Source organism: Lissotriton vulgaris, chromosome 9 (genome assembly GCF_964263255.1).
Source record: "Lissotriton vulgaris chromosome 9, aLisVul1.2, whole genome shotgun sequence".
Classification (NCBI taxonomy): domain Eukaryota; kingdom Metazoa; phylum Chordata; class Amphibia; order Caudata; family Salamandridae; genus Lissotriton; species Lissotriton vulgaris.
The window spans coordinates 1,078,658,296-1,078,676,652 of record NC_141697.1 but is presented as its reverse complement, the minus strand read 5'-3'; the positions used below and the strand labels follow the sequence as shown (position 1 = coordinate 1,078,676,652).

At 46.8% G+C, this 18,357-nt stretch overlaps 1 protein-coding gene across 1 annotated transcript in view; it reads left to right on the top strand.

Moving 5' to 3' along the window:
• Window positions 1-18,357, top strand: part of CFAP20DC (CFAP20 domain containing) — a 1,688,800-nt gene that overhangs the window by 1,598,529 nt on the left and 71,914 nt on the right. Inside the window, exon 17 of the mRNA XM_086939066.1 lies at window positions 5,203-5,312. Coding sequence (XP_086795192.1) covers window positions 5,203-5,312 — 110 coding nt within the window. The remainder of the gene's footprint in view (window positions 1-5,202; window positions 5,313-18,357) is intronic.

Genomic DNA, 18,357 nt, shown 5'->3' with positions numbered 1-18,357 from the left:
ACTTTCCTCCCATCTATGTCTTGTAGATGTGTGGGACGGTGGCCAGAGAGAGGTCGGATGATCGGAGGTGTCTTTTGGGTGCGTGAAAATGGCAGGTGGTTGTTCAGGTATATCGGTCTGGAGTTGTGAAGAGCCTTGTATGCGTGTGTGAGGAGTTTGAAGGTTATTCTTCTTTCGACTGGGAGCCATGGGAGATCATGGAGGTGCTGGGTGATGTGAGTGCGGCGGGGAATGTCGAGGATCAGTCTAGCTTCAGCATTCTGGACGGTCTGGAGTTTGTGAAAGAGTTTCTTGTTGATTCCAGCATACATAACGTTGCTGTTAGATTTGGGGGTCTCTAGTTGGCACAGGTAGGTACTTGTGACAAATAGGGACCCTTGCCTCTAGTCAGGGTAAGGGGGTACACTCCTAAAATAACCCCTGCTCACCCCCTTGGTAGCTTGGCACGCGTTGACAGGCTTATCTCAGAGGTAGCGTGTAAAGCATTTATAAACACATACAGTAATCAAGTGACAACACTACAGATGGACACCACACAAGTTGTGTATTAAAAATAAGGATTCTTTATATAGATTTAACACAAGACCACAAATGACAAAAATCCACAATACTGTACTTAAAATGGTAGCTTTAGCTTAGGTCTCTTTAGTTCTTAAAATGCGACACTTTGAGTCAAAGTTCCTTAAGATGCATCACGCTTCTACAACGAAAGTGTTGCAGAGATGGAGATGCGTCAAACATCCGATGCAAGGAAATAAAAATGTCAAGTTCTTCCTGATGTGGCACGCTTCTCCGATGTTGCTAGAAGTCTCGGCTCGATGCGTCAGCTGCAGCGGTGACACCCTTGTTCAGTGATGTGACAACAGCGGCTTTTGCGGCAACACTCTTCTCCGACGATGCGAGACGCTTCAGCTCGATTCGCCAACTGCAGCAGCGACACCCTTGTTCAGTGATGCGACGAAAACAGCTCAGACGGCGGGAAGCTTCTCCTTGGATGCGAGGCGCTTCTGGTGATGCGATGCAATGCGACAGCTACAGCGGCGACATCCTTACTCAGTGATGCAACGGCAGTGGCTGCAACGGCAACACGCTTCTTCCTCGTTGCGAGACGCTTCTCTTGATGCGGTGCAATGCGTCCGCTACAGCGGCGACATCCACGATAAGACGGCAGCGGCTTCGACAGCAGCGGCTGTGACGGTGATGCGCTTCTTTGGGGTTGCGGGACGTTCGTTGAGATGCGGTGCAATGCGTCAGCTACAGCGGCCACATCCACGATGCGACGACAGCCTCTGCGACGGCGACACGCTTCTCCCTCTTGAGTCACGCTTCCAGCTCCTTGAGACACGCAGTCCCTCAGAAGGCCCAAAACAGCAGCAGGCACTTCCAAAGAACTCTGGGGGAGCTGGGGTTGAAGTCTGTTGTCCTTGAGACTTCAGCAGGAGGCAAGCTCTTCTCTCAAGCGCTTGGAGATCCTTACAAGTTGAATAAAGCACACAAAGTCCTTTCTCCTTTCTTTGGCAGTCAGACAACCACTGCAGGCCAATTCCCCAAGCAGCACTTCAGCTTAGGGATAGTCTATCCTCAGTTTCTTCAGGTTCCTCGCCTCAGCAAAGGTTTCCTCTTGTTGTCCAAAAGTGACCTAATTATTGGGATCAGGGTCCCAATACTTATACCCCAAAATCCTTTGTCCTCTGGGGGCAGAGGGGCCTTTGCCTAATCCAAACCAGTTCTGGAGCACTCTGTTTACATGACTACTTCTTTCCTTTCACAGTGCAGGGCACAAACATCAGACGCCCCACAGGGGGTGGAGCCAGCATTGTGGAGGAAAGGCACATCCCTGGAGAACTCTGTTGACATGACTCCTTCTCTCTTTTCACAGTGCAGGACAGAGACATCAGACGCACCACAGAGGGTGGAGCCGGCATTGTGGAAGGCTGGCGCAGCCCTATTAAGGTCCCAGGTGCAATTCCTCCCACCCATCCACATGCAGATTTCTCTATTCAGCCCTCTCCTGACTCACCCTGTCTCCTGGAATCCCCTAGCCCCCCTCACTCAAACTCCAGACAAGGAATACACAACCTAGCAGAGGCCGGCTTGGATAGTTAGACAAGAAAATACCTACTTTCTAAAAGTGGTATTTTTCAAACACAGAATGTTAAAATCAACTTTACTAAGAGATGTATTTTATCTTTCTGAGTTCAGGCATACTAAACTCGAATTTCTACCATGTTCCCTGAGTCAGTTAGGATTATAAAATATAATAATCTAACAGCCCATTCTGGCTTATGGAGAGCAGGTAGCCTGGCAATTGTCAAAAACAAAAATGGCTGTAATTTATTATTAGGACATGCCACACACACCAGGACATGTCCTACCTTATACAATGCACCCTGCCCTTGAACCTACCATAGGGGTGTCTGATATGAAGAAAAGGGAAGGTTTAGGGACTGGCAAATGGGTGCACTTGCCCAGTCAGCATGGCAGTACCAGACTGCACACAGGCTCTGCAATGGCAGGCCTTAGACACACTTTTACAGGCTGCTTCTGTGGGTGGCACAACCGGTGCCTCGTGCCCACTAGCAGCATTTGGATTACCAGCCCTGGGCACTCCTGGTGCACAGTGCTAGGGTCTGACAGGTAAACCAAATTAGCCAATCATGGAATCACTAATCCATACATCAATTTATAATAGGGAGATCATATGCACTTAAGCACTGATCAGCAGTGGTAAAGTGCCCAGAGTCATAAAACCAACAAAAACAGGTCAGACAAAATACAGGAAGAAGGCAAAATGTTCAGGGATGACCCTGCAAAAAGGGCCAGGTCCAGCAGTTGCTGTAGTCCAGTTTGCTGCTGATGAGAGCGTGTGTGACAGTTTTTATGGATTTAGATGGGATACATCTAAACTTCTTCCAAAGCATGCAGAGGATGTTGAAGCAGGTCGAAGATACGGCATTGATCTGGCGGTTCATTTTGGGCAATGAGTCTATTATGATGCCGAGGTTTAGTGAGTGATCCATCATGATGGTGGGATTTCTGAAGGCGGGGGCCATCAGGAGTCGTCCCATGCGAAGGGAGTGAAGCCAAGGATGCGGATTGTTTTCTCAAGGTTGAGTTTCAGGCAGCTGATCTTCATCCAGGTGGCGATAACTTTCATCCCTTTTTGGAAGTTTTGTTTGGTGGTGTTGGTTTCGTTGGTAAGGGAGAGGATAAGCTGGGTGTTGTCAGCATTGGCGATGAGGTTGAGGCTGTGGTTCCTGACTATGGTTGCGAGGGGGCCATGTAAATGTTGAAGAGCGTTGGGCCGGGGAGGAGCCCTGGGGCGCTCCACTGTTGATCCCTATCGCTTCCACAAGGTAGGGATGGAATCTGACCCGTGGAGTTCTCGCAGTGAGGAATGAGCATATCCAGTTTAGGGCCTTGCCGCGGATGCCGTCGGCGTAAAATCAGGAGGCTAGGGTGTGGTGGGAGATGGTGTCGAAGACAGCCAGGAGGTCCAGGAAGATGAGGGCTGCCATTTTGCCCTGGTGGATGAGGGAGCAGATTTCATCGATGGCTGCGAGTAGGGAGGTCTCTGTGCGGTGGTTGCTGCAGCATCCGGATTGGGGATGTCCAGGATGTTGTTAGTTCCATGAAGTTTGCTAGGTGGCTGTTGACGGCCTTTTCGATGGCCTTGGCTGCAAATGGAAGCAGGGAGATGGACCTGAAGTTTTTGAGGATTGTCGGGTTTGCAGAGGGTTTCTTCAGTAGGGGGTTGACTTTGGCATGTTTGCAGTCTCTGGGGAAGGTGGCAGTCTAGACATAGCAGTTGACCATCTGAAGTCATTTGGGTGTGGTGACCGAGGCGGCTCTGTGGAAGATGTTGTGTGGGCAGGGGTCTGAGGGTGCTCCAGAGTGGATGCTTTTCGTGGTCTTCAAGGTGTCTTGAGTCGTGAGTAGGATTCATTTGAGCAGGGTCTGTTGGGTGGCATCGCATGGAGGGGGAGCTGGAGCAGCGCAGAGGTCTTGGTTGTCAAAGTTGTCGTAGATCATCTTAATCTTAAGGTGGAAGAAGCTGCTGAGTCTGTTGCAGAGGTCTTCGGAGGGTGGGATATTTGTTATTTCGCTGCAGGGTTTGGCGATTTCCATGATGATGGAGAAGAGTTCTTTGGTGTTGTGAGTGTTGGTGAGGATTCAGTCTTGGAGGGATTTCTTCCATTTGGATTTGATTAGATGGGGTGTACAGTGGTGGCTGCTTTGTAGGCGGCGTGTGTTTCTGGGGTTTGGTTGCTCCTCCACGTCTGTTTGAGTCGTCTGCAGGAGCGTCTGGATTCTTGGAGTGCAGGGGTGAACCAGCTTGCTTTCTTGATGTGTCTTCCAGTAGTTTTCTTGAGGGAGGAGAGTGTGTTGGTACAGTTCATGATCGAGCGGTGGAGGTTACATGCTGTGGTGTTTGCGTTTGGCACAGCCAATGGTGGGGTGCTGATGTGGGTGGAGGTGAGCTGGTCTTCAGTGACTTTGTTCCAGTTTCTACGCGGAGGCAGGGGGCGTGCTTGTGTACGGTGGGGTTTTAGAAGGAGAAGTGGATGCAGTGGTGATCTGTCCAGAGGAATTCTGTGGTGTGGCTGTAGGAGAAGCTGTTTCATTCGACGGGTACGAGTGTGTGTCCTGCCATGTATAAGGGGGCGGTGAGTAGTTGCTTCAGTCCTATGTTGGCGAGGTTCTCTAGGCGGTAGGCGGTGTTTGAGTCATTGTGGTTGTCCACATGGAAGTTTAGGTCTCTGAGTAGTATGTAGTCTCTGGAGACGAGGACGTGGGTGCGATGAGGTCGATGACAACATTGGTAAAGGGAGTTCAGGGGCTGGGTGGCCTGTAGAAGAGGGTTCCCTTGTTGGATTCATAAAATATTGGAATTACAGAAGGTAAAACATCAGGGAGAGACAACGTGCAAATAGATACAACTGCATAGCTTTAGTCACAGAGAGGAGTGAATCTAACAGTTGAGGTCAGCACAAGAGCTTGACCTTATGTATACATTAGGATGTAGACCACTTCGTATTCATATTTCTCATTTCCATTCAAAACATTATTTGCAAAATCTATGAGATCTGGCCTGACGAAGTATCTTTTTTTGCTTAAACTGAACGGAGAATTTATCATGAATTTGAATCACATTAACCGCAGGCTTAATTCTTTACCAAATTCTGCTTGAATGTTTTTCAGGGATTGGTTAAATGTCTTCAGCCCGCCCATCACGGCCCCAAGCCAACAGCTGGCGGAGCACATGGATCTGACCAAACTGAAGCAATCGCATCAAAGCGACAGCACTGGAGGTGGGTAAGATGCAAAAAAGTGTCCTGAGGATAGGAAGCCTGAATGTAGCTGTGAAGCGGTCATGATAAATGCACACACATGTTTCAGAATTGTCTGGAGTGCAGCTCCACATCAAAGGTGTTGTCTCTTCAGTTACTATTCTCCCAGGGATACGAGATGTTCCTACCTTTTTTCCCTTTTTCTGCAGAGCTTTTGAAAGGTGTTCTCATAAATCTCTGTTGTGTATTCTGGCTTCCTAAGGGATGGCGCGTCACAATGATTTAGGATCCAGAACACATTATGCCCCTTAAATTGGGGATCCTTTCAAAGGTGTTCATTTGTAATTGTTTATGACAGCAAAACCGAACTCTGCTGTCAGAACGGGACCTTGATGTGAGGCACTGCATAAACTGTGTGATAAGTGTCCTAAATATTCAAAATCAAGGCAGCACACTCTGAAGCTGGCAGGATATTGGATAACAATTTCTGATGGCTACCCGAGCAAATGCAGACGGATGAAACGGCAGGCTGGGTCCTGGAAGAAATGCGCGTGCTTACCGCGCAGCCAATCACATGCCATAAATCTCCCGGGAGCTTGTGTTAAATATAATTTCAATTAAATGTTCTCGTGCTGACTTTCCCTTTCTGAAAGTTTGCTTCTTGCTGCCTGCATCATTAGTTAATAGTGTGAAGCATACAGCGAGCACGCGAGCAGCCAGCCCCCAAAGCCAGCAGACGTAGCATCTTTTCCTGCCCTGGATGCTCTTTCAAGCTGCCATTACTCAGTTAAATTGACTATGTGACAGGGCAGCGGCGTGGAGCTGCTTAACCCAGCGTCCAGGGATAGTCCCATCTTCGACTGCGAGGTTTTTAATTACTCCATCCGTGTTTTACAGCGTTACGTGAGGCTGGAAATTTATTTTTCTGATTCGCTTGGAAATCATCCCTTTCAACTCCAAAGCTCTTTCCTTGGCAGTAGTAAATGTTGTCAAATCCATAAGCAAACTGGCAAAGTAAAAGTAACAAGCTTCAGGGAGGATGTATTGCACCAGGGTCACCATAGTAACATGATGTAGTTTATTCTCCTACATGATGGGAAAGCTTTTTATGGGGTCTCTTTCTGTCTTTCAATCTTCATCCCTTTATGAACATGGTTTGGGGCATGCCATATAAAGGATCAAATATATGATTTCAGTTTTAGTGGTGTACACAGAGTAGCTAGAGGTACAGTTTCAAAACTAGGCATCCATTCTAATTCGTTATGTGTTCGTACTTATTGAACCGTGTACCCATATTTATTACAGATTTTTTAAGAAGCGCATGTAGTACTTACTGTCAACATAGCGCTGTTGCAATTTGGTGTTTGCTGAGCTGCGAACGTTTTTTTCCTTTAATTCTGGTAAAAAGTGCGAGTGGATGCAACACAACATTTGATTGGCTTGGTCTCCTGGTTTAGAGGAAGTGGCCACGTGGGATGCGACGCACGGCAGATGACATGAGCAGCAAGCAAAAGACCCATTAACATTGCTTAGAGAGTAGTGGTTTGCCTTAAGAAATATAGAACAAAAAAAAGAGATGAAGCAAAGAAATGAAATGTGAGCTATTGAGCTAAAAAGAAGAAAATTGAAAACTAAAGGACTGAGAAACCAGCCCTCACACCAAAGCACCTCATTTTCATATGGATGTGCTTGCGTAATCAAAAAAGACAGCCAGTGACTGATGTGCACTGAACCCCATGCACTACACTATCATGGGTGGAAGCAGGGTATAAATGACAGACAGACCAATGGCAGAACAGAGCTGACCCAAAGGCCCTTAATGTAACTATATTAATATATATTTATATATATATAGATGTGTGTATTATTTAATGCTTTTCTTTATAACAAGATGCTGGCAGACAGGTAGGAAGCTATTCTAGCAAGAATTATTACATTGCACTTTTTCGTCCCTCTAGGGTTTGTCAGTGGTGGCAACACCAAAATATTTCCCTACAAATGTAATCTGTGACATTTTCTGCAACACAATACCTATCTATAGGTTTTAATACAAAGAAATAACATTCCACCCTTAAATACCTTCTGACTTTCTCGTACCATTTCACAGTCAATATGTTTGGCTTACTACATTTATCACAACTTTTTTAATAAAAAGATCAGATCTAAGGAATCAGAATATTTTTTGCTAGTAAACTAATCAGGCCTCTAGCTGTTATCATTGGCTTGTCACCATACCCATCTCAATCAATCAATCAAGCGGTATTTATAGAGCATGGCTATTCACCCCTGAGGGTATACAGGTGCTGCGGTCTTGCAGGCTCAATCCAGGAGCCAGGTCTTGAGTCCCCTTCTGAATTTCGTGAGAGGGGGAGATGTTCGTAGCTGGAGGGGTAGGTTTTCCAGGACTTGGCGGGTAGGTAAGAGAAGCAAGGACCTCCAATGTAGCTTCGGTAACTGCAGGGAGTGTGTCGAGGGCGGTGGAGCTTAAATCTCAGGTTTGCTATTTTGGTTGTAAACCTTACCACAAGGCAACCATCAGGTATACCAAAATAACATTTCGAATAAGTTCAAAATGCAGTTATCAAAACAAACGCAAAATCCCTACTAATAGAGCCTAATAAGGATTACAATAGTGTAAATTGTCTATACCCATGCCTTGTTCAGGTGGGTCACCAACACCAAAACCCTTGCCTACTAAGGTGATCTGATTTGTCATATCTTTTCCTTACAAACAGAGTAAAACCTAACAAATCTGACATAATTTTTCCCAGTGAACCAAGGACTTAAGCATTTGCCAATGACTTGTCACTATATGAAAATTAGGCCTACTGAAGAATATATAAACTGGCAACCATCATGCATATAGTTGTAAAATTACAGTTGTCAAAACAATATACAACCCCTCTCAGTAGTGTCTAAAAAAATCAACATAGTCAAATTCTGCTCCCCCGCACAACAATTAAGCCTATTGCTGTTATCATTGGCTTGTCACCATAATCATTCTCAGGATCTTTCTCACAAGGAAACCACAAGGTACACAGTCATAAAATTGCAAATGTACTATAAACTACAGTTGGAACAGCATAATGCTATCTCTCCTAAGAGGAATGAACAGTGCAAATTCTCTGCGTCCATGGTGTGTTGGAGGGGGGTGACCAACACCACAATCCTTGCTTACTAATCTAATCTGTCAAATTCCAGGTACACTTTAATTCAATAACCCATCCTTAAATGCCTATTGACTTTAAAATATGCTATTCACAATCAATATACCAGGCCTACTGCCTTTACTGTATTTTTTTTTTTTTAAAACCTTTATTGTACATGACAAGCTTACAAATACGGGCCTACAACCCTTCGGGCCGGCCACCACACAATATGAGCGCACAAATCAGGAGAGGGGTCTCCGGCAGGCCTCCGACATACCAAGAGCAAGCAATTAAGGCAGAAAATCCCAAGGAGACCGCCGTGAGTAGGATGGAGGAAGGTTAATTTTATAATATAATGGGGTGTATAGCAGGAATATTGCAAATATTGAGATCCAAAAGTCCGTGACGGGCCGTCGGCAAACAGTAATACAAGACACAGCGAGGTGTAGAAATAGTGGCTACAATGAACTAAAGCAAGCTCAAGTCCCATAACTGCAAACAATTCCCACTGCTGCCAACCGCCCACCCGCTACCACGAAAGTACGCACCAGTACAGCTTAAGGAAGTTAGAGTCATAACATAGAAGGCACCATCCGCTATAGCAACCCAAAAAAGGGGGGGGGGGAGGGGGGGAGAGGAAAAGAAGGACATCAAGGAAAGAAGATGATAAAACAGGGAAGAAAGAACGCGGCACCACAGCGTACGCCCCATGTCGGACCCAGCACACAAAGAAGGAACCTCGCCCATGGACTCAAGGTAAACAGGATACAGAAATGTGCAGGCAATATCAATATCATTGAGACCATAAGTACTATACTGGCAAAAGCCCCAGGAGGCATACATGCAGGCGCGGCGTCCAGGAAGAGAGATACATAAGAGCCATAGAACCAATTAAGAAAGAAAAAATGAAAATACAGACCCTATCCCACCCACACCACCCTGCACCCCTGCAGAAGGCTACGGCCTACCCCCCAGCAGCGTGCCTGTCGCCCTAATCGAAACCCGAAATATAGAAGAGTCAATAAGTAAGAAGGAACCATATAGACAAAAAGAAGAAAGGGGAAGGGAGAAGAAATAACCAATGGGAGAGGAGACATACAATCAAAACGATCTGCTCCCACCACCCACCTGAACACAATTAAAACCCACGAGAAGAGGAAGTCACTTCAAAGTCAGATACCAGGAACATGAAGAGGAAACAATCATACTTGTACAATCGAAAGCAAGCCAACTGTCCATATCACGAAGTAGTAGTCCGCCGATGCAAGTTATCTCAAGCCTGTCCCCTTCTGTCCAGGGCCATGGACACGGAGTATACAATGAACCAGAAGAGGACGGGCCAGTAGTGAAACGCAAGAACTCCAGGCCACGAGTCACAGCACAAGTCATGGCGGCCGCGGATCGGACCAGCAAGAAGGGGCGACAACAACAGCAGGCAGCACAAGCACAGCCCCGCCGACCAAGAAGGGGGGGTCGCCCCAATAGGACAAGCATCGGATCCCGGCTCAGCAGGGCAAGGCGAACAATCACCGGGAGTCATGGCAAGGCAGGCCCGGACGGACCCCGGCCGGAGTCCATCCATCATCTCCACTCCAGGGAAGAACTCCCGATGAAGCAGTGCAACGGGCATCCAGACCTCCAAACGAGCGACGGCCGTAGTCTCTTCAACCTCCGGGAAGGTCCATGCAGCACAGTTCAGCAGTTGGTCCCCACACGTGGGGGGTGGCTCAACGACCCCGTCAAGAAGATCGTCATCCGGCCCAGCGGCACTCAAAATCATGGACTCACGCCAAGAACTCAAGGCAGCGAGGACGTCGCCAATCGTAGGAGCACCCCTACAGTATTCAGCAAACGTGCCGTGCGACAGGCCAATGTTCCCATCTACGACGGGTCTGAGATACAGGGCGCTGGCCGCCATCTTGTCGGCACGGCGAGGCCGCTGCAGACTCCAACCCCTATCCGGTTGCCAACGGGGCTCAACGAACTCCAGCCGGGGACAGCCAACCTCACCACCGATGCAGGGAAGCGGGCCACCAAAACATTGGGGGCAGCCAGCGCCTCCGGCACATGGGCGCCGCCCGCCGAGTCCGGACGGAGGGTTGCAAAATGGCCGGACAGGAGAACAAAGGGGAGACGAGTATCCCATGCGGTCAACCCCGATCCGTGGGATGCGGCACCCCGCCACCAGGTCACACCAGGTCCCCGGACCGCCAGACCGGACCCGGTCAGTCGCCACCGGTCCAACCGCACATTGGCCTCTCCGGTCGACCCCTCTCCTCCACCAGGAGCCGGCACAGGAACTTCGCTCCAGTCGGGAGCCGCAGGCAAGTCCAGGTCCGCCCGCCCCGCAGGCTCCGGAGCGAACAAGGGCACAGCTCAAGATCCGCAGCACCCAGGAGCGTCCGGAGCAGATGGTAAGTATCAGCGATCTGTCATGTTTCCATATTCCATTGAATAAGTCTTCTCGGAGCAGGATAAGGCACAGGATTAATAGAACAGGCGAGAAGGTTGACGGAGCCGAGCTACAACGCGGCCATCACGGTCGCGAGCTTGGCTCCTCCCCTTTACTGTAATTTTTAATAATAAATAATCAGGCCTATAGCCTTTGTCATTGGAATGCCACAATAACCATCTCAAACCTGCTGTACTGACTGTAAACTTTCTACAAGACAAATATTCTGGCAAACATAAATATAAAAGTACAAATGTACCAAAATGACAGCTGGCATAGCAAAAAAGTATCTCTCCAAAGAGAGCCTAACAAGAATGATTTCAGTGCATATCTTCTATCGCCATGATTTGTTTGGGGGCATCACTACACCTAAACCCTGATGTGGTAATCTTTGAAATTCCATTTAACAAAATACCTCCTTACAAGCTTTAGCAGTATAATAACAATCCATCTTTAAAAGCCTATTGTCTTTAACGCATGCTTTTCAATGCTTTTCATAATAAGTATGTCAGGCCTACTTTCTTTGATATAGCGTTTCATAATAAACAGACCAGACTTATGCTATCTGACATAACTTTTCCCAAGGAACTGATGGAGCCTTTACGCTTTTCCATTTGTATTATCGCATTAGCCAACACTGACCTATTCAGAGACACATAAACTGGCAGCATGATGCTTACAGTTATGAAATTACAAATATGTAGGAAAATGCAACTTGCAAAACAATATACAACACCTCTCAACAGGGTCTAACAACAATCACCACACTGTTTGGCAGAGTAGGAGGCCACAACCCTTTCCTACTTTATTCAATCTGTGGGATTAGTTTTAACAAAATAAATGTGTATAGCCTGTCATACAGTGTGATAATAACTAACTGGTAAAGGTTTACCAGTTTTAACAAATGCTTTTCACAATTATGAAGCTAGATCATTTGTCATAATGTTTCATAATAAGCCGACTAGATGTATGGCATCAGACATAACATTTCCAAGTGCACTAATCAAGCCTATAGCTTGTGACTATAACCAACTTAAGTCTACATCTTTGGGTGTAAGCTTTTTCACAAGGCAACCATTGGACACACAGTCATAAAATTAGAAATAAATACCAAAATAAAGTTGGCTAAACAAAATACCATCTCTACTATGAAGGCCTAAACGAGGATTCTAAACTTTCTTTATCATGTAACCAACCTTATTGAGAAATGTTTGATACTTCTGCGGGACTATTGAAAATAAATCCTTTGTGGGGGCAGATGGCACAACAGAATAGTTTGAGGTCATTGTTCACTGGAAAGAGAGTTAGTTGTGGCACTGCTGAATCCAATCCATCTCCCCAGTGTAAGTTAAAGTCCCCATGGAATATATTGCCAGTTTTTCATTAACCTTTAAGCTATTTGACCTTTGAGATGCTTGCTGAAGAGCTGATTATCTCTGGAAAATGATGGGGAAAATTGTAGGCTTTGGACTGAATACCTTTGTTTCAACAAAGAGGCATTCAAACCTGAGGACCTAAGTTGTCTTTAGATTTTTGCACTATAGTGAATAATTATGGGTAATTGCATCAACTCTGCCTTGTTGTCCATCTGAGTCTAGGTAAATGATTGAACAACTCAAGGGAATCAAAAGGTCAAATATAGACTTGTGGGAGCAGGGAGTAGTCAAAGAGGGTTTACGTTATAGTTGCAGTTATTGTGGCCTAAAAGTGTGTAAAGGAGATATATGTATGCAAGCACACCCTAGGGGCTAAGTCTATGGTTGCATGTTAATGTAATCAAATCGAAATGTCATCTAGAGGCTGCTATTATGATTGCATTTACGTGGTTTAAATAATTACAAAAGCATACAAACACATGTTTTTTCCTCATTTAAAAATGCTTTATTGAAACAATAATGCTGACAGAGGGTATCGATCACCGTTAATATGCTTTATTAACAGTAATAAGTGCATTTAACTATCATTGTTTTTGACTGATGATTGCATCTAAGTACAGAATGATGTCTTTAATTTGTGGTTTACATCTCTTGAACCTTAATCAAGCCAGTAGGCTCACATTATATGTTTGCATGACCACCTTTAGGGGGTCAAAAGGGATTATGCAACGTCATCTATGGTATTTTCCATTTACCAGTTTGTATAATTGTAAATTACAGAGTAGTATTTAGTAGTGTGTGTGTGTAATAAATGTGCTTCTCCCTTTTCTAAAGAAACAGTACTGACTGGACAATCATTTATTGAGTGTTGTTATTATTGAGTGCCAGTGAATGGTGATTTCTAGCCTACACTACCTCCCTTGACTGCTCTGCTTCACTACCCTGAGAGAGTCAAGCACTACAATGGGGTGCTTGATTCCCAGTAAAGAGATGTGTGGACCTATTACTTGTGTAGGCCACATAACTAATTACCTAGGGCCAGAGGTACGACTGCCAAAATAGAGCCTCGCGAATTGTGAGTCTTTTGCGACTCTCAATTTGCGAGGCACTATTTTGGATGTACAATAGTGTGTAACACACTGTTAGCTATTCCCAATGGGGTCGCAAATAGAGAGGCAATTGCAGACACAAAACATTCTAACATAAGGTTGCGCTCACTATTAGGAAGGGAACGCTCCTTCCTAATAGCGACTCGCAAAACCCTATTTAGGGAGTCGGAATAAATTGCGACTCGCAAAATAGGGTTTGTACATTCCCCATGCAGTTTTTTTTTATAACTCTTTTCTATTGAAAACAAGGCATGACATATGCGTGATCCAATAATACACATATTGGCAATACATTGGTACAATGCGAGTGGTACAACAAAGCATGATCATCTCCCAAAAAATTGACAATTTTCAATTGAACGTAGTTAGATCCCACTGAGAATATTCTCTGATCTTGGAGGTTCACATATCTCTACCCTGTGTACATTCCATTCCATATTTGCGGCCATTTATTTGGGCACCCCCTGACTTCGTAGATGGATTTTTCCGTGACCATACACCAGTCTATATCTTTACCCCATTCTGCTATACTGGGTGGGTTTTGGAGCCCTCCACACTCTCGCAACGTTTCTTTTTGCCAACATCAACCCCAAGGTAACCCATGTTCCATGTGAAATCTGACAAAATCGATGTACATAGACAGCATTCATTCCCCTTCCTCTCCCACTCCTCTCCTTGTGAGCACCATGGATACTGTAAATTAGTGACTATATCACCCTGCCAGTAAGAACCCGTACCCCTATGCATATGTGCAGCCATTCTAGGCACCATGGCCTTTTTACCCATTGGAATCCCTAGCCTCCCTCCTGCGCGTATCTTGCACCCCCTCTCTCATGTATAGACCACGACACCCTTTCCCTTTGCGCGACTCTGATGTGAAAGGTAACCCTCCTGCTTGACCCAGGCCTTCTCCATTTCCCTCTCGAAGAAGCATCCCTCGCCTCAGCTGACATAGCCCCCCCAGTTGTATCTGGCTGCCCCTGTTCTCCCATGTACAGGTCATAAGATCTCTCTCTCTCTCTCTCTCTCTCCCTCTCTGCGCGGCTCTGGTCCTGCACGCACCCTGTCCCCCCTCCCCTCCTTCTCCTCACATGAACAAGTCATAAACCCTCTTCTTACGCAAAGCCCTGTCCTTGAGGGTCACGGCCGCGCCTGACCAGCACCTCCTTCCCTTCCATGAATGTCCCTCTGTTGACAAGCCTTCCCTCTGCGCTCGATTGTCCACGCAGACATGAATACCCCTCCTTTGATATCCCCCTTCCCCCGAGACCGGCTGACCACACATGTCCGAGGCCATCGCCCAAGCCAGGAGATACCATTTACTGCCCTTATTGTATGCCTAGTCACCCCACCCCCTGGGCCATGATCAGGCGCACATCCTACCAAAGCACTCAGCTGCGTGATTGCCCTCCCCACTTATCAGCAGGTCAAAGGTCCCCCATTGTGAGCATATGTGGAGTAGGATCACCACGAGGATTATAGGGATGACCTTCTTGTGCGTCATACCGTTCTGATTGTATCATCAAATGTTTTGTAAAGGTATAAAAGCAAGAGTCTCAAGCTCACTTGTTAGAGCACCTCCCGAAAGACACTGTGTTTCGTGTCCGAAATGACTGGCTCTCCTCATGAGAAATAAACTCTGTTCTTGATTCCTGCTCCCAGCGCCCGTCTCTTTATTTGGTAATTATTTCAGAATGGGAATTAAGAGGCGGTTTGCGCCAGCAGCCTGGGCATCGATAGAATTATGGGCTTACTTTCCACAATTGGCGTCCCAACGCGGGGCCCATCAGTGACATAGGGTTCGGTAAGAGAGATCCAGACGAAAAAGTGAACGTCTAAAATGATCGGAGTATACCTGCCTTGAGAGGGCCCTAGCCCGGCTGCCGATCGACAGAACTTCACCAATTCTGAACGGACCTCTCTTGAGTGACCTATTGTCCTGACTGGAAACCCACAGGAATGCTACATGGAGCAAGAGAACGATCGGGCGCTGGAGGAAGGAGTCGAAGAACTGTCCGTATGGTCCGGTCCGGGTAAGATTAAGTAGGGTGTTTTTACGCCTGATTGGTAGGGTGGCTCTGTCCACCTGATTGATTGATTGTTTGTATTGAAAACCAGTATTTGTATACTGGCATTGATGGTATTGGTTCATTTAGCTTTGAAGGCTACTTGACATATTGGTTCTCTTTTGAGAACGAGACATTCTCTGTTTGCAAACAGCGGCGAATAGGAACATCGTCCCTCTTTGCAGATAGAGAAGGGTAGGTAATGCAGACTTTTTGTCCCCATTGTAATTCGTCATGCCTACCTTTCTCCCCACTGAATTGTTTTGAAGTCGATTAATAATCGATTGTTGTTCTTTGAGATCTTCCCTGTCTACAAACTGAGACGAGTAGAAATATTCTGTCTTCCTTTTTGGATAGCGAAGGGCAGGTAATGCAGACTTTTGTCCCCGTTGTAATCCGTCATGCCTGTTTTTCTCCCCACTGATTGATTGAAAACCTGGACATTGTTGTTCCAGGCATTGTTTCGTTTGAGGTATTTTCTATTTGCAAACAACATGAAATAGAAACACTCTGTTTAGTCTTTGCAAGTAGAAAAGGGTAGGTTATGCCCCTTTGTGAATTTGTCAGTCCTACCCACTCCCCACTGGTTGGTGATTGTGGGGTAGCTCGCATGGTCCGCCCAGGAGACTACTCTTATGGAGGACATATGCTCTCTACTCATGGGCCATTTAGTAGAAATAGACCGACTGGTCCGTCCAGGAGGCTACCCTAGTAAGTGGAAGTACATCGCTCGGTCCGTCCAGGATGATACCCTAATGAAGGAATATATGTTCCCCTTTTGATCGATAATCTCGTTCCACCCCGGACCATTTATTGGAGGGGACTCGTCTGGTCCGTCCAGATGTACCCCCCTAGTGAAAAGGACACATAAAAATATGAAGTGATCACTGTTCCCTACTAACAGAAAGCTTTAGCTCGAAACACGCTAAGGAAGAGAAAGAAAAATAAAAAGAAATCAGGCTAAGTCAGTAACCCCCTGATGAGCTTTTGACTTCACCAAAAATAAGAAACATTAGGAATAGTTCGTAGTAAGAAATGTAAAATGACGAAAAGATTTGATAGCAGAACATAGCCGCAAGGTAGCTAGGCTTCGTTGCCTGCTCCCAACATGTCAGCCTCATTGCCCGCCCCGCCCCAGTAACGGTCACATGAAATAGAAACAACTCAATAGGTACCTACCCCCATTCCGGAAACTCCCGAAGTGCAACAGGTCCGCAGTTACGCCCATCCGGAAGGCGAGGCCTCGAGACACGAGGGGCTCGCCTGGCCACAGTCGGGAGGAGATGATGTTGGGCAGGCGGTCCAAAGGATGACAAGGACCTCTCCATCTTCTCTCTTCTGCCGCCCTGCAGGCCGCGGGGAGAAAGGGGGCTGTCTTGCCTCGGCCGCCGACCACCCCTCTCTCTCACCCGATCCGGCTCCTATCGAGGGCCGGAGCCAAGGCGAAGACGGCGCCGAATCAAGTAGTCCCGCCACATTTCGAATTCGCCGCATGCCATCGCCTGCTTGCCAGAGGCCGAAGCCAAGGCAAAAACGGCGGCAAATCAAGTAGTCCTGCCAGATGCCAAATTCACCGCATGCCGCCGCCTGCATAGGTACAAGCAGTCCTGCCACATTTCAAGCTCCCCGGAGAGTTGAAGGTAGTCCCGCCATGTCAGAAAAGGGAGGGGGGGGCTGTCTTGCCTCAGCCGCCGACCACCCCCCCCCATCATCAATGGCTGGCACGGCCGATATTGAAGACGATGGAGCCGGGGAACGGCGCGGGGTCGCTGGAAGGGGGAGGCGGCGCGAACGACCCTCCCCCACCTCCCTCCAGGTGGAGGCTTCCAGCGACACCCCCAATGCTCTTACTTAAAGAGGGTCAACATCATAAAGCGGTCCTCTGCCCAGGACGGGCACACGTTCCATATCGCCTCTCCTCGACCTTGAAGATTCTATAAGAGCCGGGGGGCCCCCGACCCCCTGCACGGGTGCCCCCACCCCCTCACTGGGAGCCACGACATCGGTGCAACTCCTGCCGGCACCAGCCTTGGGTTGGAAATGGCCAAAATGAAGCCACGGCACAGACTTGTTCAGTTCCGGAGGAACCCCAGGATGACCCGGTAGGAAAATTGTTGCCGCCCTTCCCACTCTTTGACTAATGGTCCATATTGTTAGACTGTTAACCTTATAGCACAAACTTTTTGAATTCCCAACGGAAGGCTCTGGGCCAACCATGCAAGACTAGAGACACTCTGACTGTGCTGGAACTTGCCTGACCCCACCCAAAATGGCGCCGACACCAAAAGAGACGTTTTTTAATGAACTTTATTGTACCATGACCATACAACTTTTTACCCTGATATATATATAACGTTTTGGATAATGAAAGTAGATATGAAGGATATTGAGCATGTGCTTGGACGATGAATTGACTTAGGGTGGGTACTGATTATGAGTTGGAAAATGAATTGGAGTAATTTGGATAACGAATGAGTATTGGATAGATGAATTTCTGAATTAATTGAAAATGAATTCTTGACACGCATCATGCTTGCTCTGTAAGGAACTTTTAATACGATTTTATTTGCACTGCTGCACTTTATGCAAATGAACTGTCACAATTTCATTTATTAAAAATATTTTGAAAAAGAAAGCATGGTTGTAGCAGTCGCATTAATGAGTTTTGGATGTCTTCCTACTGTGAGCGCAGAATAAGTATGATGAAGGATGTAGACAAAAAGGGATCAGATATTTGACAACTACAATTATGTACCGCAGGCAGCCAGGAAAAGTGTTTTAGGCACCCTTAAAAAGATTCCGCGGAAATGCCACCTGACCGTCACCTTTGCACCCGATAAAGAGGGTTACGATCGAGTAACTCAGGTAGGTAGGCAGATCGTCAATGATTATCTACCTGACCTTACTGGTCAAT